The 21,576-nt window shown below is 37.7% G+C and overlaps 1 protein-coding gene across 3 annotated transcripts in view; it reads left to right on the top strand.

The window, feature by feature from the left end:
* Ccdc171 (coiled-coil domain containing 171) overlaps positions 1–21,576 on the top strand; it is a 314,303-nt gene that overhangs the window by 267,124 nt on the left and 25,603 nt on the right. For all 3 annotated transcript variants that reach the window (XM_052716877.1, XM_052716878.1, XM_052716879.1), the window contains one exon: positions 2,064–2,216. In XM_052716877.1, coding sequence (XP_052572837.1) covers positions 2,064–2,216 — 153 coding nt within the window. The remainder of the gene's footprint in view (positions 1–2,063; positions 2,217–21,576) is intronic.

Raw genomic sequence — 21,576 nt, 5'->3', positions numbered from 1 at the left:
TAGAACAACAAAGAGAGATTGGACATAGGAAGAAACAGATGCAATCACATGTTTTTGCCACCTTGGGGATAAATACACTCGACCACTGAAGTACATCTCCAGCCTCATTTGTGCTTGAGTTTTACATACTTTTGACACCCCAGGAAATACCTTGTTAGTATTAGATATAAACTTATTTTAAAATGACTCAGGGTGGGGGTAGGCTAGGACATGGGATATCTACCCACACCCCAGGTTGTATCGTGATTTACTGTTGGGCAGAGAATTTACATTTAGGTATTCTCTTTTATACATGTAATGATGCTTCTCCCCTCCAACTTGAGAAAAAATGTGATTAATAATTTATCCATTAGATTGGACGTGAAGATGGCATTTCCCAAGTATCTTTATTCTTTTTATAAGGTAATTTATACCAATAGGTAGATTGCAGTTTTTCATCTCTTCTAATTTTTAATTAATACATTCTTCAAAAGTTGTTACTTCACTCATTTACTCAAATACCCACTGTGGACTACCCTCTCGGGGATACAGACACGTGTAGACACAGAGCCTGGCCTCACAGACTGCTTGTCTGGTAAAGAAGAAAAACATGTAACATAATAAATATCTCCAATGAACGCGACAATCAAAGCCAGTGTGAGCAGCCCACAGGGAGCGAGGACAGAAGCTAACTACCGTTTTTGGGCTTTGTAGATGGTTCTTGAAAGAGCTGCTGTCTCAGAGGGATGTTTGAGGGCGAATAGGAATTTCTTAAGGGAAACCTGAATTTTCTAGTAACTGGCCTGCTTCTGCTTCTCAGACACTTAACACTATTTCTTACTTGTTCACTAAATTATTTTCCACATGCATTCAGAATTGCTAAAATAAATACCTGGTCTCTCAAGGCTGTTTCAGTCCAGACCATCAGACTGAATGTAATTTGCACATTCTTAGCCTCTGTCTGTCATTGCACGGCGTGTCTGCAGTAGGAACATTTCCTTCATAAATACTATAATACTGTTTTTGGACATATCTTTGAAATGTTTGAATTAATGTTGATGTACTTGAAGCATTTTGCAAGATTAGTTGAAGAGGATATAATAGAATCCCTTTGGGTTAAAATTCACTGAAGGTTTCTTTTAAGGAAAAGTCTATAGACTATGGTTCAGCCATGTTGCAGAGCTCAGCATCCCCCAGTCTGTACTGTGTAGGGAAGATGGTAAGTTATCCAGCACCTGCTTCTACTATTACCACTATGCAGATTGTGTCTGAGGACACCTCTGTGCTATATGGTGGACATAATGACTCTTTTCTCTCAGTATGGGAATCAGCAGTTAGTCACAGGATTATTTGAGCTCTTTTGTTTCAAAACATTTGTTAGGTAGATTGCAAGTTTTACTAACTCAGCTCATTATGAAATATTAATATGTTATTCATATACCCATGTGTTGTCTCTTACAAGATTGAAATTTAGGTCAAATTACAACCTGAATTTAATTTTAGTACAGAAAAGAAGTGTGTCATATTTAAAACCTGTGTTCTAAATTTTAAGCACAATAGATCAAAGTACATCTCATTTAAATAAATCCTCTGGAATAAAGACTCAATTATTATTTTCCCAAACCTGTTTATCTTTCTGCACATGTGTGCATCCCTGTGTGCAAGTATGTATGCACATGTGGAGGCATATGTGCACATGTACACATGTGGCAGTCAGTATTGTTCCTTAGGGGCCATTCAGCTTGCTTTTTTGAGACAGAGTATTAAGGTGGCCAGTGATCCTCATGAATCCTCCTGTGTCCCCCACAAACCAGGGCCATACATGGGCACCACCATGCCTAACTGTTTACGTGGGTTCTGGGATTGAACTCGGCCCCTTACACAGCAAGGGCCTATCCCCCACCCCATCCTGGAGCTTCCTCAGGGATTGTTTGCCATATAGAATGGGAGGTTTATCTTTATTTTCTAGAAACTATAAAAATTGTTTATTTTTTATTTTCGTGATTTTGCTTTCAAATGACAGAAATTCTGCTTTGGGGACAACTTTATGTGAATTGTAAGTGACATTAATTTTATTTCTTAAGGCCATGATTAAAAGTTTCTTGGATGTCTACCAGCTTGCAAGTGCTAGAATCTCTACATTAGAGAAGGAAATGACGTCGCACCGAAATCACATTGCAACTCTGAAATCCGAGCTCCACACAGCTTGTCTAAGAGAGAATGAAAGTTTACAATCAGTAAGTTCAGACCAAAATGCTTTTGTCTTCCTTGGGTCTTGGGTCACATGTATATTCATGTTTTTATTGCCCGCAAGATCATTTGGCTGTATCTGTGTGTGAGTGTGTGTTTATGTAATTTAGGATAAGTGATCAATCAAATAACATAAAATTAGTATGGAGGAACATTAGAGAGGAGAAAAAGCGATTAATTTTTCCACTGTATCATGTACAGAGGTATGCATATTGTTCTCACACTCCAACACTACATCAGGACTCCTTTGTTTGGCAGCGTACTGACGGCTGGGTTTGGCAGTATGCATAGTTAAAGCTTATAACTGTCTGAAGATTCAGTGTGTCCCATTAAGATGGAATATTATTAATTATGCGTATAACCAAAATGGTAATTAGAACATGTGATTATTCTCTGTAGAAAACTAGACTTATTCATAATACATGCCTAGCTAAAGATGCATGTTGTGATTCATCTATATGATTAAAATTCTGTTTCAGTACTCATTTTATGTCTTAAAATTTTAGCCATGATGAAATTTGGGCTAATTTAAAACTAAAAATAAAATAAATTCTACATTTGGGATATGCATTTGGGGAATTTTATAAAATGAATATATTCGTGATGTAGTGGAATGTAACAGACATTCAGAGGGTTGTTAGTAATTGGACTGTATGTTTTCCTTTTTTGATTTGGTTATGATGCATGGGGGTGACTTCTGAGTAAAAACTACAGTTTCGAGATTCAGCTGTGGGCCTGTTTCAAACGATGATGCTTAGCGGCCCAGGAGCTAACCTGGCTGACCTTAGGTTGGTGACAGCTGTGGTTTGGCTCGGCTTTTTCCTTCCGGATTCAGCTCCATTGCCAGCATTTCAGTGACACCTTTGGGACTGTGGTGTTTGGAACAGCAGCCAGCAACCAAGCCCTCCCTCCTGTCCCACTCCTCTCTGCCTCTCTTTGCCCCTCATTTCTACCTTTCTTGCTTTCCTCTTTTTGCCATAGCCCCCGTCATCCACTGACCCATGAGGTATTTCACGGGTGTGCATTGTCTGTTTGCTCCCTGCGCTCAGTTGAACCCCAAATACACTCTACAAATACAAGTACTTTTGAGGTGTTCTTCATGGCCACAAAGACACCCTGGGTGGGCCAAGAGCAGTCTGGCCACAGTCGATACCTAATATTTAGGAACATGCATATTAGGAATTTACCTAATAAATATCAAAAGCCAGTTACTTGGGACCTAGGGTGTCAGTTCAATTTTTTTTATCCTTTATTAGATTTTTAATGAGAGCTTAATGATACTTTGACCTCTACTAAGAGAGATTAAGATTAAAGAGGGAACATTGCACATTTGAACATTTGAATTTACGTATTCACCTTTCTTCATGTTTATTCTCTGTTATAATTGTATTATACTGTTTAGCTTATGTTAACTGGGTTGGGTTGTACCAATCCTTATTGCTTGTTACTATTAGTCACAGAAAACTAATTGCTTGTATTTTAAGAAAGGCAAAACTTGATGAACAGAATTGTTTTTCTAATTGTTACTTTTTTTAACCATTTACTTTTTTGATGAAATTGTACTTACTGTTATACCCAAACCACCTTTCTGGTCTAAACACACTTGGTCATCACCTCACACGTGAGATGTGTTCATTCTTGCCATGGTTCTCATGAAGGGAACACATTCACTGTGAAGACTCATCCTGGGATGTGATCTATCATCCTGGGAAGCACAGGGTCTTTATGTGTGTGTGCTCTTTTGTTGATTTCTCTCGTTGAGCATCACTATCTCTAAAATAGTAACACATCTTCATGATGATTTTGTTTGTCAAGGCATTTGCATGTGCTCTTTCTAATTTAAACCTCTCAAGAACTTTGAGGGAGGGAGACAAGCAAGCCTTAGACTTCGTCTGATATGGATATGAGGCAATAGTTTTTGGTGGGTTAAGAGCATGAGCTTTGAGTGTGTCTCCATTTGGAATTCTACTAAGTATACATTACAAAAATTAGCATGACTTTTTATAACAGAAAATTATAGTTATGAATTATAACCCATATAGTAAGTGCATTTCTGTTACTTTTAAAAATACAGTGTTTTTATTTCATGGGTTCTTATTATAACAGTAAGAAATCTAGATGTAGGTGGTTATTTTTGCTAGTTTAGTGGTTCATTTTATAAATGCAGTTCCTAAACTGCTTCCTTGTCCTTGGATGTAGTAATCAGCTTTAGGATTTTAAGTCACATCTAAGGTAGAAGGACAGGTTGCCTCAGCAGCATCTGGTACATGGATTCTAGTTCTGTCCATTGCTAACAATGAGGTTTGGATCTCCGAATTTTCAACTGCAAGTGAGAATGATGATACTACTTCCTAATGCAGATATTGGGAAGTCGACTGAGAAATGTTCAGCTGTTTTGGACTTTGCCATGTACTTATACTTATACTTAGTGAGTAGATAGGTGGTGTGTGTGTGTGTGTGTGTGTGTGTGTGTGTGTGTGTGTGTGTGTGAGTGATTAGTTTAATAACCTTTATTCAGATAGAAAATTGAGTGCATCACCTCAGGAAGGTTATCTGCTAGCCTAGCACTTTCAGTGGCATCATTTTGTTCTGCTTTGTACTGTAGCTTGTGTGTTCTTTTCTGTCTATGGCAGCATCAGTTTATTCCAAAAACTGAGCTCACTGCTCTTTCTGAGGCCTGTCTTCTTCTTTTTCATTGACTAATTCTTAAAATTCAGTCTAAAAATGCCTGAGGATAAATCTTGGAAAATTCAACGTATAATTCCTGAGTGATAAAGGTTATAAAGGAGGCTGTGAAAGAAAAACAAAAAATATACCATGGGGACAAAATATTGCAAGAAGAATCTGTAGTCAATAGTGTCAGGGGCTTTGGAAGTACAGTAGAGCAGAGGCTGAAAATGTCCTTTAGACTTGACCTGTGGAGGCCACTGGTTACCTTAACAAAACCTCTTCTAGCAAGGTGTTGGTGGGTATGCAGGAACTGACCCTTTCCAAACCATGGTGATTTTATATTTCCTCAGATATTTAGCAGCTGGATGCGAGACAGAGGCAGTATGTTCTGAGGGTCCAGAGAATTCTGAGATAGGAGTGATTTCTGTGGTCTATTATCTTGAGACCCCTAAATATAGCCCCCCCAAATTCTATCCAGTACACTATACTTTTACTATTTTAGTCCATAGCATGTCTTTTTCAATCCTTTTCTTTTTACCTTCCTATGCTTTGTATTTACTGTGAGTTTCTTCTAGAAAGGAATGGTTTGGTTTTCCTTTATGCATTTTCACAGTCTCTGGTTTTTAATTAAGTAATTAAGCCATTTATAATTAATATATTGCTGATAGGCTTGCATTTTTCTCATTTAAAAATGTGTTTCTTCTGTTTTTGTTTCTCTGTGTTCCATTTATTTTTTCTCTTTGATTATTTGAATTTATTTCAGCATTCTGTTTTAATTTGTCTACTGGCTATATCTATATCTATATCTATATCTATCTGTATTCATTATTTTAGTGATATATAGATATATCTTAATATTGTTATTGACCCCATCAAGAAAAGTATAAAACCTTACAAGGAGTTCTCACCCCCATCAAGAATCATTATAGAAAACCACGCCCATCAAAATGCTGGATTGTGAAGCTCAGTTCTAATGGATACAGCTACAAAACACTTCCTCACCTAAAGCTCAGGGAACATTGCAGAAGAGGGGCTGAAAGATTGTAATAGCCAGAGAATCATGGAGTTTGCTGTGAGACTGTGTGTCCCCTAGTAACGTCGTATATTACAGCCCATAAAGTCTCACCAATGTAACTGCTCAAGTGTGAGCTGAACAAGGACAACAATAGATATGCCAAAGTGGATAGAGATAGAGAACTACAGACAACTAAGAAACGCGGAGAGCAGGAGTAGTAGTCTTCTCCAAGGAAGCGCACACCAGTTAGTTATCCAATACCAGTGATCAGCCCTGAAAACATACATACAAGTAATGTTGTCTAGACTGAGCAGGTTTATTTAGGAATATATATTTATATACTTAAACATAAATGTGTGTAATAACAATAATAAAAAAAGAGGTAATGAATTTGAAAGAGAAATAAGGAGTGGTATTTAGGAGGATTTAGAGAGAGGGATAAAAAGAGGGAGAAATAATGTAATTGTATTATAATCTTAAAAATAAAAGAAAAATCCTTACTAGGATGTAAGTTATTTGTTCTCCCATGATTATATCATAATTCACACACACATACATATACACATATATATATATATATACACACATACATATATGTACATTCTTACTCAACTTATATACATGCATTGAAAGGGCCACCAGACATTTTTCTTTCAACAGCTATGCATAATTTTAAAATGTATTAAGGCAAATCTTTTATAATTACCTAGACTTTACCTTTTTCAATTTCTTTATCTTGAAGACCTAAATACCTGTTTACTATCATTTCTTTTTAGTGTAAGGAAAGCTCTTAAGTATTTTTTTTAGAGATTCAATATTATAGTGGATTTTGTTAGTTCTCTTTCGTTTTACAATGTTTTTATTTCACTTTATTTTGGAAAATACTTTCGTTGAATATGGCCTTCTGTATTGACAGTAGTCTCCCCGCTGTGAAATGTTTTGCCATTTCCTTTACTCCTACAGGATTTCTGGTGGGAACTGTACAGTCACTCAGAGGGTTACCTCCCTAACCTGTTACCTCATGTTTTTCTCCACCCTCATTCAAGATTTCTCTGTCATTTTTTTCCAGTTTGATTGTAACATGTTGATGCACATTAGTTAGTTGTCAGATGTTTGTAGGGAGTGGAGTTTGTCCTATTCAGTGAGTTTCTTGAATCTGTGCGTTTACATCTTTCCCTGGATGTGGGAGGTCTTCAGCCATTAGTTCTTAGAATCTCAAGGTTTCTTTCTCTTTCTCCATTATTTATTTCCTGTTGTTTGATTGGATGGACTCCGTGAATTCACACAGGTTCACTATATATTTCCTCTGTCATAGCTGCTGTGAACACATCTAATAAAAATTTAATTTCAGTACTGTATGTTTTTACTTCTGAAATTTCAATTTGTTCTTTTATAAATATGTCCTGAACAATTTTATGCTGTCACTCATTTCAAGAATGTCTGTAACAGCTTTGTCTTTGTTTTATAGTTCCACTGTCTGCTTCCTTTGGGGAGTGCCGTGTGCTTCCTGTCTTCTTACGTTTTCAGTTGTGACCCTGCCTCTAGTTCCTGAGTCATCTCTCTAGCCCTATTGTCTCTTCTAAGAATGTGACAAAATTTCTTACTTTTGGTGTGTTGAGAAATTTTAGATTATTTCTTTTTTTAGACTTTTTTTAAGATTATTTCTTGAACATTTTACACATTGTATGGTTTAAATTATAATTCTTATTATAATCCTTAGAATACTTATATTTTTCCAATGTATCATGGATTTTCTTGATTTTCCTGCTGAGAACGGTAAGACTGTCATTTCTTCGTTTGTTTTCTCTGGTAGGCGTTCTGAAGTTTCCCTTGTCTTTCTAGGCACATGGGTGATTGCGCTTCTCCTAGCCTTACAATTTAGGCCTTACTGGGTGAGTTGCTTAACCAAGAAATTATAAATGGAACTGACATGTGTTATTTCCTTATGCAAATATTCAGTAATTCCTTCATGAATCCATGTATGCTCTATATTTAAAATTATTTTTTTATTTTTGAGATTATAACTACCCCATTTATCCCTCCTCCGTTCTTCTTCCAAACCCGCCCGTATACTCCTCCTTGCTCTTCTACAGCTCATGGTCTCTTTTCATCAATATATGTATATATATTTATACTTCTGAATACAATAACATATATAATTTCTAAATACAACCTACTCAGTCTGTGTAATGGTTGTCTGGGTGGGCAGCCAGCGGGTGCTCTTCCTTGGGAAAACCATCTCTCCCTCTGTCGGGGTCCTCAGTTTCCTTGTTCTCTTTGTGGGGTTGAAGCCACCCGGCCTTCCCCTTCCCCGTCAGCGTGTCTATTGTTGGCATGTCTGTTGTTGTCTGTGATCAGCTCATGTTAGGCAGCCATGTTGATGCGACTTTATGGATGTAACTTCTGACATTACTAGGAGACACAGTCTCAGAAAATTCCCTGTCCCTCTGGCTCTTAGGATCTTCTCACCCGGATTCCTCGGTGACCCAAGCCTTAGAGGCAGGAGTTTTATTGCAGATGTATCAGTTGGGACTGGGCTTCAGGACTGTAATTTGATTACTGTGGTTTTTGTAATGGTCTCAATCTACTACATCAGAGAGAAGTTTCCTTCCTCCCTTCCTCCCTCTCTCCCTGTCTCTGTCTCTCTGTCTCTCTGTCTCTGTCTCTCTCTGTCTGTCTCTGTCTCTCTGTCTCTCTCTTTCTCTCTCTCTCTCTCTCTCTCTCTCTCTCTCTCTCTCTCTCTCTCTCTCTCCTCCTTTCCCCTGAAACAGCTTTTCTCTGTGTAACAGCTCTGGCTGTCTTGGAACTTGCTTTGTGGACCAGACTGGCTTGAAACTCAGAGACCCGCCTGCCTCTGCCTCTGCCTCCTGAGTGATGGGATTAAAGGCTAGAATTTTATCTGTCTATGCTGCCATACAGTTGCTGAGAGTGAGGCTCCCCTTAGGACAAAGTGGGGAAAGAGAGGAAAAGGAAAGAAATGGGGATTGCCCTCTACTCCAGCACTGGTTCTCAGTACCCCCTGTAGTTATCTGGCCAGACAGGTCTCCATGTAAGGAAGTAAGAACAAAGGAAAGGAAACAGGAGACCCACAGTTCTACTGAGCACATGCCGCTCTCTTCTCTAAACTCTGCTCACTTTCCTTTGCTTTTCAGAGCCCTCAGCAGGTCCTTCTAGTATTTCTCCAAGATATTTCAGTTGTAACAAATTCAAGAGATAGCCTTTAGGGGTTTACTTTATTGTAGGGAGTAGCATGGTGCATTAGGAATGATAGTGACCACAGTGGCCAATCATGGCATCCTAAATTCAAATTTCTTTGTCTTTTTGGGTAAGATTTTTAACCTCAGTGAGCTGCTATTCCTTATCTAGTATTTGGGAATATTAATGCCTGCTGACATAGGTGTTTCAAAATCAGAGAAGTAGTTAGTACTTTGTACCATTTTGTCTGCAAAGCACTTACTGTAGACATGGTCTCCATTGGAATTCATGCACGTCTGTGTCTGTTCTGCATAGATCATTTTATATCTTACTTTCTGAGTGGGTGTCATTTGAAGCATGGGGATTAAAACAGATAAGACATGATCTCTGCTTTTGTGGTTTCCTGTTCTTTCCTGGGAATATAACAGACACAAAAATAGGCATAGAAAGTCCATGGGAACAGAGGTGAGGGGAGGTCATTCTGCCTAACGTTGTCAGAGGTACCAAGAAGGTCAGAAATGTCAGTGAGAGTCTCTGTAATGATTTGATAGCTTGTTAGAAGGGAAGAGCAATCCAAATATGTTTTTTTTTCCAATGAGGGATGAGCTTTCTGTATAATAGTCTGTTTAATGAATGATGTTATATTGTGAAATTTGAACACTATAATAATATACTACTGCATTGGTTACATATCCTCTCTCTGTTAAAGTCACTGCACTCAAACAGCTGTATACAATAGAATCCCAAACTGCTTGCTCTGGTAGTCCAAGCCCACCTTCGTGTTTTGCACTCTGTTCTTAAACAGTAAGTTCCTCTTTTATTTTATGATCTGGTTTGACTGTGCTCCTAACCATCATGGCCTTGATGCCTGTGTTTGGTGTCGCTAGTGTTTAGCTTGGTCATTTAAGAATCCTATTAACTAGTCCAGTCTTCGAACATACACCTCACATGTCATCACTATTTTCTCACAGGCCCCACATGCGAAGCTTCCCAATGATGCAAATGTTTATATATCCTGGCACTGTTGTTATTCATACAAATACTCTGAACATCAGTTTTGATGTTTTTAATATATAGATGGAAGTGCTTACACTGTAAGATTGTTTAAAGAACAAAATAAAGACAATGTCTGGCATATTAGTAGGTGCACAATAAATATTGATTCTCTTGCCTATGTACAACCATATTTTTTTTGTTAGCTATGCATTTCCTGAAGCTAAGCTTTAAAATATGTTAATTAGGAGGAAATCTTTTTTGTGTGTAGGCAAGAAAAAAGAACAAGCAACTGTTAGCCATGAAGTCATGTGTTAAGAGAGATCCCACTGTACACTGGTACAGAGTGCAGATTCTGAGTCCCATTCTAGACTTGGGTAGCACTCACCTGGGTCACTCTGGTTCTTTGATGCTTTCCTGAGACTGCAGTGTGGCACATGCAGCCATCACCGGTACCATAGGGAGAGAGGAGCATGAGGCAGCTGTGGCTGGGGAACTGAATTCAGGTGTGGAGAGGAAAAACCTCCTTCAGGAACTGAAATCTTAGTGAGATAATGAAGATTACTTAGGAGCTGATAGAGAAAAGCACTCTATGCTTACAAGCTGAAAGACGTCCAGTATGACCTGAAGCTTGTGAGAACCGACCCTGGAGGATGGAAGAACTTGAAGGAGCCAACCCTGAAAGATGTGGGGCAACTTGTGAGCGCCAGCCCCGGAGGATATGGGGAGCTTGTGAGAACCGGCACTACAGGATGTCCATAAGCAGTGATAGGCTCCACTTTTGAGACTTAGTTCTCTCTGGTAACTGTTAAAAAAACCTCCTTCCTTTGCTTTAGTTCTTTTTCCTGCTCTAAATTTATTTATTTTTCCTGTTTCTCCTCCAAATTCACCCATATTTTATGCCAGTCAACACTCATTTTACATTTTGCTGAATACTGCTTACTTTCTAAGTGAGTCAATTGAACCCCTTATATGTTTAGCATAAGCTCCAGCCTTGGCCTTTGGATATTAATAGAACTAAATAAGAGCAACATAACATACTCATGGTGACAGCTTGGCTGATACCAAACTTTATTTTTGATCTTGGTTATCATTTCTAAACTTTGAGAGTTTTTGCATGTTCTTAAAACTAGAGGGTTCTGTGGCACAGTAAACAGGGTCGTGGAGGTAACAGCTCACGTTGCACCAGCCTCATACCATCGCTTCTAGAGCTTTGCTTTCTGATGCTTTTAAAGAAGATCCACTTTTGGATCTGGACAGTTGGCTTAGTAATCAGCAGCCCTGGCTGCTATTCCAGAGGACCTGGTTTGATTCCCAGCCCCCACATGGTGCCTCACAACTACCTGTAACTCCAGATCCAGGGCATCTGATGCCCTCTCTGGCCACCACTGGCACCAGGCATGTGTATGGTGCACAGCTATACAAACAGGAAAAACACCCATACACATAAAATAATAGCATTTTTTAAAAAGTAAAAAAAAAATGTAAGATCCACTTTCATGATGTGTTACTGGAAGAGTGACTTTTGAGTATGATATTATAAATTTTATATTTATATAATATTTAAACATTGCACATTATTTTGCAAATAAATAAACAAAAATGTATACATAATAAATACGACTTTGTAAAGTTGTGTCCTTCACTAAAGTGTTATAAGGATGGATAAACAAGTATAAGAATGGTATATAAGATGGTATTTTGGCACCTAGACATTTTAATTAATTCTGTCTGTTGTTCACAGAATGGTAACAACTAAATTGGCTTCTGAACACCTCTCTTTCTTCTGTTTTCCTTTCTAATTAAGTTATTGAGAGCATCATTTGCTTGATAGATATCTATACTTAGATTTTCTGAAGACACTTCAAATTCATCAAGGTGCTAAAAATTAGTATTGTCCAACCCTGGAAGGACCCAAACTCTGCCTTCCAAATTCTACCTTTACCAACATGCCTTGACCAGTACATAACCCTGGCCATTCTGCTTCACGTTTCCTCTAATGCCACTTTTACAAATGCTAAGTCATACTCTCAACCACCAGATTTACATCCTTCTCCCTATTTTCTACCTATGTGGATATGAGTTTCCCTGTATTACAGAATGTACATTCAAATAAAATAACATTTCTTTTCTTCACTACATTTTCTAAAAATTGGATAAAATTCCAAAACTGTTCATGGCAAAACGAACATTCTTTTGGCATAAATGTTCCTATATCTGGTCTTCACTTTTCCATTCTATCTGCCATATTAGTGCCAGAGTTACCTTTTGAAACACAGATGCAGCCGGGGTATAGCTCCACTCAAAATATATTTTTGTTCCATTTACTTTTCCCAGTAATGTGCAAGATCTTTGTCATGGACATTCAAAGAGATTCTGGTTCTGTCTGGCTTTTGAACCTAGCTCCAGCTGGCAGAGCCCTTTTATCCCTCTACTTCCTGTCCGGGCACCACGTGTGTTTGACTACACAATCAATTACTGTGTGTAGTACCACACTGTGAGTCTTTGAGGTGCTGCGCTATCTGATTTTATAATCTGTTTCAACCACCTGACCTTAAGAAATGCTGATCTATTTGAATTAATATTAATTGGAGGAGGCTTCCTTCTGTAATACTTGTCCAATACCTACTTATTGTTTATTACGTCCTCTGCACAAACCACAGGTCCCCTGAACTTGCCTGTACCCCATTTTCCTGATTAATTCCCTTCAAATTATGTGTCATGGTCTTCCCTAATGACAGCAAGATTGAGTATTATAATTTACATATTATTATGTCTTTGGTAAAATAAAATGAATTTGGTACTTTTCTTCTTTATTAATCTTCATAAAAAGGGACAAAATTCCAAGCATGTTTGTGGCCAAGCAGAGCATTGCTTTGACATACCGTTTAAATAATTTAAGCTTTGTTGAATGTTCTATGGCTCTTGCCTCTACACAGATAAACTGACTAGTAGTACCTTTTACTCACACGCTGGGGCTCAGGAAACTCGTGTTGATGACAACTTAAAAAACAAATTAATATTAACTGTGCCTCGGCCCTACAACAGCTAGGCTATGAGAGGATTATTTCAGGTGGAAATTAATTTACACAAATCAGTAGAAAGTTCTTTCTTAAAAGTGTATTTTGGGGGCTGGAGAGATGTCTCAGCAGTTAAGAGCACTTGTTGCTCTTCAAGAGGACTCAGGTGTAGTTCCTGCCATCCACATCAAGTGGCTCACAACTATCTTTAACTTCAGTTTGGGGAGATGATCCAGTGTCCTCTTCTGGACTCCATGGCACCAGGCATCACGTGGTGTGCATACATACACACAGGCACTCACACATCCTTTTATCGAGTTTGCGTTTATTCAAACCCTTTATGGAGCCCGATGAGTTGCAGTCCTGTAATATACATATGTCAGTAGGCCCTGGGGCAGATTTATGTATGGAAAAATAAAGAACCTTGTCCTTTACCTTACCAGGAAAAATTCTAGACTAGGAGAGATAACAGAATAATCTGCAGAGTTAGGTACTTAAGGAATCGGAGGAAATTTAAGAAAAGATATTTTTACACTATTTTTTGGCACACTTGCATACAATTTATATAATAGCATATTTCACAACCAGGAGCTTCAAATTACTGTGCGATTAGTAGATTATATTTTATAAAATGGAATAAAGCTATTATATTTTAAATTATATTCTCTTTTTAAAAACTGTAGTTAAGAGTTTATTTTTTAAATTTTTTCCTTTTATTGAAAATAGATTTCTTTTTCATATTATATCCTGATTGCAGTTTCTCCTCCCTCTACTCCTCCCAGTTCCTCCCCATCTCCCCTCCCATTCAGATCAGCCCCCATCTGCCTCTCATTAGAAAATAAGCAGGCTTCTAAGGAATAATAATAGAATAGAATAGAATAAGATAAAACAAAAACTAACACATCAGAATAGGGCAAAATAAACAGAAGGAAAAGAGCCCAAGAGAAGGCACAAGAAACAGACTTCTTCATATACATATTCAGAAATACCATAAGACAATAAACTATAGGGTAAAAAGAGAATAAAAATAGAAATAAAATAAAACTAATATAACAGGAAAACAGTGACATAACATTATGAGATAAAGAACCTCCAAAGATGCCATTGAGTTCATTTTCTGTTGGTCGTCTACTGCTGGGCATGCAGTCTACCAAACAAGAGTAGCTGGTTCCCTCAGTGAGACTCCTGGAGAAAACTAAAGTTTTATTTGTAAGTGGTTCAATTGGAGATTGCGTCTGGGTTAGAAAGGTGGGCATGTGTCCACTTCTCCTTTCAGCTCTAAAATCCCATCCGCTACAGACTCATGCAGGCCCGGTGCCTGCTGCCTTAGTCTCTGTGAGTTTATATTTGCATCAGTCTTGTTGATTTCTTGGTGTCCTCCATCCCCTCTGGCTCTTTCTGCCTCCTTTTCCATGGGGTTCCCTGAGCCCTGAGAAAGAAAGAAATGTTTTTAAATTGTATTTTCTTGGACACTTACCGGCTATCATACAAAAAATTAACTCATAATGGATCGAAGCCCTGAGTATAAGACTGACAATGAGAAAATCCATAGAATCCACAGGTTTAAATACTCAAGTGCTTGGATTTGGTAATTGATTCATAGATATAACTGCATAAGGGTAAGAGCTGAAAGAAACCCAAATGTACTAGCTTTCTTCAAAATTTAAAACTTTTGTGCATGAAAAGACAAAGCCAACATAGTGAGAACATATTCAACAGATGGGGAGAAAATATTTATAATTCTGTATCTATATAAGGTCTAATGTAGAGGATATTAAGAGCTCTTTAACACAATGGGTAAATGATAACCTAATTTTAAAACTGGACAAAGGATTTTACTAGCCACTTTTCTAAAGAATGTAAATATCCATCCAACACTTAGGAGATACTTGACATCTCTTGATGACTCCTTGGTAAGTTAAATGTGAAGTTTCCATTTGACACAGCAAGGCTCCTCCTAGGTAAATATCCAGAGGAATCCAAAGCAGTTCTTCAGACAAAATACCTCTGCTTAGCAGCAAGTGAATGTTCACTATAGCCAAGGGGGTTTGCTCAATGCACGTGAGCTGATGAAGGGATAAAAACACACATTGTATCTAGACAGGAGTATGTCATTTAGCCATAAGTTTCAATACATTTAAAAATATATTTAAGGCCAGGCAGTGGTGGCGCACGTCTTTAATCCCAGCACTCAGGAGGCAGAGCCAGGGCTACCAAGTGAGTTCCAGGAAAGGCGCAAAGCTACACAGAGAAACCCGGTCTCGAAAAACTATATATACACATATTTATATATATACATATTTATATATATACATATTTATGCATGTGAGTATTTGCATGAATGTATATATGTGCACTGTGCATGTGTCCAGTGGGCATGGAGCCCAGAAGAGGGTGTTAGATCCTTTAGAACTGGAGTTGCAGGCAGTTGTGAGCTGCCATGTGGGTGCTGGGAACTGAACCCAGGTTCTCTGAATGAGCAGCAGGTGCTCTTAACTGCTGAGCCATCTCTTCAGCCCCAAAGTGCCCTGGCATTTTGATCCATGTTGCAGTATGCACAAAACCCCAGACTCACCAAAACAGACCGCTTAGTCTTCTTCATGAGGCCACACTTGCATGATTCCATGTGTATGAAATGTCCCCAACTGGCCATAAAGATAGGAATCAGCTTAATGGTTGACAGTCGTGGTAATGAGTACGGGGTTTCCTTGGGACGAGGAAACTTTCTGGAAGGAGATAGCTATACAGAGTCGCGGGTGTACTTGACGACTTAAAATTAAAGAGATGGCAAATTCTCTTGTGTGTGTTTTACTACATTAATTTTTTTTTTACATTGAGTTTTTGGCTGGTGTGGGATTCTTACACAGGATGGCCAAGTGTTACACTGCAAAGTAACACGACACAGAGAAACAGGAAATTTGGCTTCTGGAGAAAACTTGCCTACTGACTCATCTCAAAGCTTTGGGAAGTAAACCATACAGTCTCCATGGGTCTTGGTTTTCCTGGCTATAGAATGAAGAGTTTTAATTAAATGAAATCTGAATTCCTGTATAACTCTAAAATTATTTTATTTGAGTTATAAATAGCAATTTAGAATTGTGAATTCTGTGTTTTATGTTGTTCCTGCTTCAACTTATATCAATAAAATGAATATGTTTCTAAACTTGGTTATATTCAGCACCAAGAAACCATTCACAAAAACATACTAGGTATGTAAACCTCAGAATATAACTTATAACTAGGTAGTCAAAAAGTCCCCAAAGTAATTGGAAAATGGATTAGTATACTTGTAAGAAATATTTCCTTTTTAATGCACAGTTTTTTGATATTTAATATGTCAGGAATGTGAACTTTTAACTTGTCAAACTATTGTAACATATTTGAAAATTATAGTAATTTGATTAAAATGTTGCCTATAAGGCATAAGGTTTAGTTAATGGGATCCATATGTAATTAAAATGCAGAACTAAATGTAATCAGACTCCAGTGACTAGTGCCTTCATATTGATAGTTTTACAACGGCCTCTGGGGTTGAAAGTTTAAATGTTACAGAATGCAACAGTGCTGGAGAAAACGAGCTGGCTGTTTAGTTGGGTTAACGTTACCAATGCAGTCACTTAATGACCTGTAGCTCTGGAGTCCTGGATTGTCATTGTTCTAGTGGCATCTTCTGTTGGCAGGTGGCAGATGCACATGGCTGCTGTGCCACTGGAAGAGCACAGCACCTCAGCATAGGCAGACCAAGATGAAGGTCCCTGCTGCGAGCCGACCCACACTCCTTTTTAATAACAGAGTTGCTTAATTTGGGTGAATTCACTTGGATCATATGAAAGTAATAGACACAACACTATGCACCAACCCACAAAAAAAGCTATTTTTTTTCCCCTGAACTTAAAAAAAAAAATATGATTTTCTCTGGACCATTTTAAGAGTCGACATCCTGTGCTAGAGTTCTCTAATCATCACCAGCACAATTTACAATCAGAACACACAGAGAGCCGTTCAGACCAGCTCATCTGTTGATCTTGGCAGCAGTCCTTAATCTTACTGTGTCCAGCTGCCACTTAAGAGTGGGGGGGGGGGGGGGGGCTCAGCGGAGAGCCAGGGAGGGGGGGCTGCAAGGCTGGTCAAGGCAGGAGCACACAGACCTGCTTCATCTCAGTGGTCTTTCGTATTTTAGTGCCCTCCACCCCTTTTTAACCCAAAATTAAATGCGGACCTCTCCTGAGCCACTGCGCTCCAGGCATAAGAAATTGTAATGTCTGGCTTCCAGAAACTGTCCCGTCAAAATGTGCTTCTGATTAGGTGGCTTAATTACAGCTGTGAAAACAATGTTGATTTAGGCCTCAAGATTCCAGGCCATGTCAGCTGCTATTAGCTAACCTTGGACTGAGTCCACCGTTTAAAAACTATACCACTAACGTCACCCTGCTTGACAACTTTTTATTTAAGTGGAAAAGTTGCCAAAAGCAGTACATTTTAATCAATGTATTGTTCAGCACACAATTTCATTTGTTTCACCATTAATGACTTTATCAAGAGTAAGGAAGCTCTGTTTGTTCAAAACAGTAAGTTTTGAGAAGTATTTTTGTAGGGTCAACTGACACAAGAATTACTTTTAATTCCTTTAATTCAGTCTTATTTTAAATCTAACATGTTGGTTTAGCCACCCAACTTTATTACACCTAAATTTTCCTGACAGTTTCATTTGCTGTTAGGAAATAAAATTGCATTTTTTCAACATGGGAAGTAATGGCTAGTTTTTAAAATGTTATGTTTGAAGCTTCCCTTGCCTGAATCTTGTTCAAGCCCAAACTCGGTTTACTTTTGGGAGGAAACTAACCTCATTAAATAGTTTTTAATATTTTAATATTGTCCAAGTGTTTTTTTTTTCCTGTGGGGAGAAGGGTGATTAGACCTGTCTATTTCCACCTGCATGGGAACTAAAAGTTGTAATTATTTGATGGCTCCAATACTTTGGAGTTTTGAATACAGTTGCCATAGATACTGCCAATAGCTATGTATTTTAGGTAGTTATAATTCTGTTCAATATTAGATATGTAAACTTACTCTTTCTTATATGACATGAATGACAATATAACAATTTAAAAAATTGCCTGTAATTAAAAAGAAAGCAGTATCCCAAAAACATGGTAGGAAGTTGAACAATAAATGTGAAAAGCATAATTCTTGTAATAATTTTGTGAAAAACTTTTGCTGAAAAATTCAGTTTATGCCAAGCTGAAAACTTGAGAGAGACCCAAATTATTTCTTTAAAATGAAACCCCTCATTAAATTCATTGATATGTGTGGTCAAGAGGCATCTTCCCTGCTGATCACACTCATTGAATGTTTAGTGAGCTAACTCCGCATTCGTTCAAGTTGAATTAAGAGTCTGCACATAAGTAGTTCATCGTCGGAACGGACTCGTGTATAGATAAGTGGATTTGTGTTTTCAGAGTTGGGCTCTTGACTCAAAATAGAGTTGAAATCAGTATTCCTGTAAGATCCAGTAACAATCAATAACATCTTCATATTACCAGATTTTTATGAAGACACATTTTACAACTGTTCTTATTTCAACTATTATTTGAACGAATCTTCACGTCAAACTTATAAAAGAAATACTATTTGTTCATCCTTTGATGAAGGAACTCAGCCCCAGAGAGGGATGTAATATGCTCAAGCTAACAGAGTCTGGGTTGGAGCTACTGACTATTTGCATAAAACCCATACCCTAAAGATGTAAATGGATATTCTTTCTGGAAAAAAGAATTTCAGGTGATGCAGTGGTGGAAAAATATTAAGAATGACCAGGTTCACATTGGTCATTAAGGGACAAGTACATTTAAGTCTGAATCAAAGTTTTATAGTATTCTGTGTAAAAGAAAAAATAGCCTAATTTTTTCGCTTCAGTTTAAAGCGGCTGTGTATAAAGACGGACAGATTCTCAGGTCTTTCACCTAGAACAAAAGGACTTCCTCCTTTCCTTTTGAAGCTGCTTTCATGCACAAAGAATTCAAGGTGTGTCCTCTCGGGTTAGGCTGGTTTGAAGTTTCAATATCTTGCGTTTGTTCTTATGATTCTGTGTTAGCTGAGAAACTGCGAAGAAATAGCGGTCTTGGTTTTGCAGAACTTTGGCTTAGGGCATGCTTTGATAGGCACTGACTTCGGCTTACTCTTGTGGTTACCCTCTGTTCTCACTGCTTGCCTGACACAAATTGGGATAATACGCTTCAAGAAGGTAAGGGGCCAGTGAAGGTTACAGGACTTTATTTTCCTAGTCTTCATCACTTTATTTCTGTTGAAATCTAGTTGAAACTAATGAATTTGGTTGAAAATGTGTCATATAGATTGTATGCAGTATAGATTTTACTTTCCCCATAGTAAAATGATTATTTTGATACAGCCTTGCTAAATCTTACTGGTGTCTTAGAATTCACTTTGAAAAGGTATCTTATTAAGTAACATTGGCTATGGTAGATTCTTATTATTAAAATTATGTATATCCTAACTGGTTTTGCCTTTTTTTGATAATATAGTATTTTCCTTTAAGGAAGTACAAGAACAAAAGAGTTTTGAAGAATGAATATATTTCTACTAATGTAGGTATTTTCCTCCTCATTTTGTGGTTGTGAATAATTTGGCTATGAAGTAATCTTTTGTGAAATACAATGGTTTCACATACTTATGTTTTCTGATACATATTTACTGTGATTAATCCACTCGCTCTGTTACAGATGCTATGGGAGAGCATTCTTTTCTGTTAGCATACCTTATGTTAGTACAGGATGTGAGGAATCGTTTACTGAAAGTTACACTACAAATTCCAACTTGTGTGTACAGTTTATAGTTCTCATCCTACTTGGAAATTTAGATGACCAAAGCAAAGTTTCATGGTTGAACTTGTCCCTCTTCCTCTGTGGGTTCAGAATTTTGTTGCTAGCCAGGTCGCCTCCTTTGTCACACTATTACTGAAAGTCCTATTTCAACAGCCTTCCCATGTCCCTTAAGAGGAGGAGACAGAAAAGGAGAGAACTTGCTGATGTGAATGCACTGACTTGTCCACCTTAGATTAGGGCTTGAGTCTTTATATCTTATTCAACGTGCACCCCCCACGCTATTAATAAATGAAAAAATTAAAATAATATGTGAGATACATATGGAGCATGTTTATAGAGGAGAGTAAATTGTACATGCCTTATTTATGTAATTGGGGAGAGTACTGTATGCTTGACAAGACCACCTGATTGACATGAAGTTATTTAACAATGCAATGACAATGAGTTAATATTTATTAAATTAATAAATGTTTGCTGACAAGCATCGTATATTTATTTGGGAATCACATAAAAGAATTGAGATGTATTTATGATGACATTTATATGCATTTGGATATAAAATTCAATGTCTCTGTTATTAGACGACCTAATTTCCAGTCCAAGTTCCAGCCTGGTCCCGGGACCATGATTGGTCATGAAATGATGATGTGAGCATTAGTAAGCATTTTCCTGTGGTAATCCAAGTTTCCAGAATCAGCTCGCCATCTTCAGTGTGTTCCAGGTCTGCTTCTCATTCAGCTTAGACCTCATGTCTAGGACCTGATAAAGACCTCGATCTCCATACCTTGCCTCAGCTTTGTTTCTGCTGAGCATAGGGTCTGGAAGTTAGGTATTCTGCACCCATGCTGCGCCTGACTCCCATTACTAAGTGGATTATGGAATCAATGGATTCTGCTTCCTTTTGAAGAGTTCTAAAATCTTTTAGAGCTCTTTCTCTTCCTATCTTTTATGCAAGAAAGATAGTTGTGTCTGCACATGAATAGAATACAAAGATGTAATGAGTTGCTGATTTGATGGAATTTATAATCTAGTTGGTGAGTCAGGACAGACACATAATGCAATAAAGTGATAAATGCTCATGGGGCTTAAATATGATTTATTTGTACTGGAGTGATTAGGTAATATTTTTTTGAGCACTTCAGCTTTATTTTGAAGCAAGGATCGAGTTAGAACAAGGAATTTCAGGCAGGGGAAACTATGTAAGCCGACAGTATATTATAAGAAATTAAAGCCAAATTGTGAATTCTCTTTCAGTGTTGTTGACATTTTAAACTATTTTTGCAATTTTTGTAGTTTTCTAAACACACTCACTGTGTACACTCATTCTTTTTTGTGATAAAGGTATTATTTGTGACATTAGGAAAGCAAGATGATTTCTTTCCAGCCTCATCCTGTTTAGTAAGCTAAGAGCTGAGACTGTTAGCTCTTTGCAAACCACCGTGGCTGCCTTTTTCTTTTTTCTACTAGGTCATTTATAGTTTTCCATTGAAGTTACTTCCTCCCCGCCAATGATCAAATGATCAAGGGAGATTATTTTCAAAAAAAAAGTATAATCGGTGAATATGAAACAAAACAGATCTTGTTGATACATTTATATATATATGTATGTATA

Source organism: Peromyscus californicus, unplaced genomic scaffold (genome assembly GCF_007827085.1).
Source record: "Peromyscus californicus insignis strain IS unplaced genomic scaffold, ASM782708v3 Scaffold_5__1_contigs__length_169319896, whole genome shotgun sequence".
NCBI lineage: Eukaryota > Metazoa > Chordata > Mammalia > Rodentia > Cricetidae > Peromyscus > Peromyscus californicus.
The sequence above is the reverse complement of the archived record's forward strand: the minus strand, read 5'-3'. Positions and strand labels throughout refer to the sequence as shown.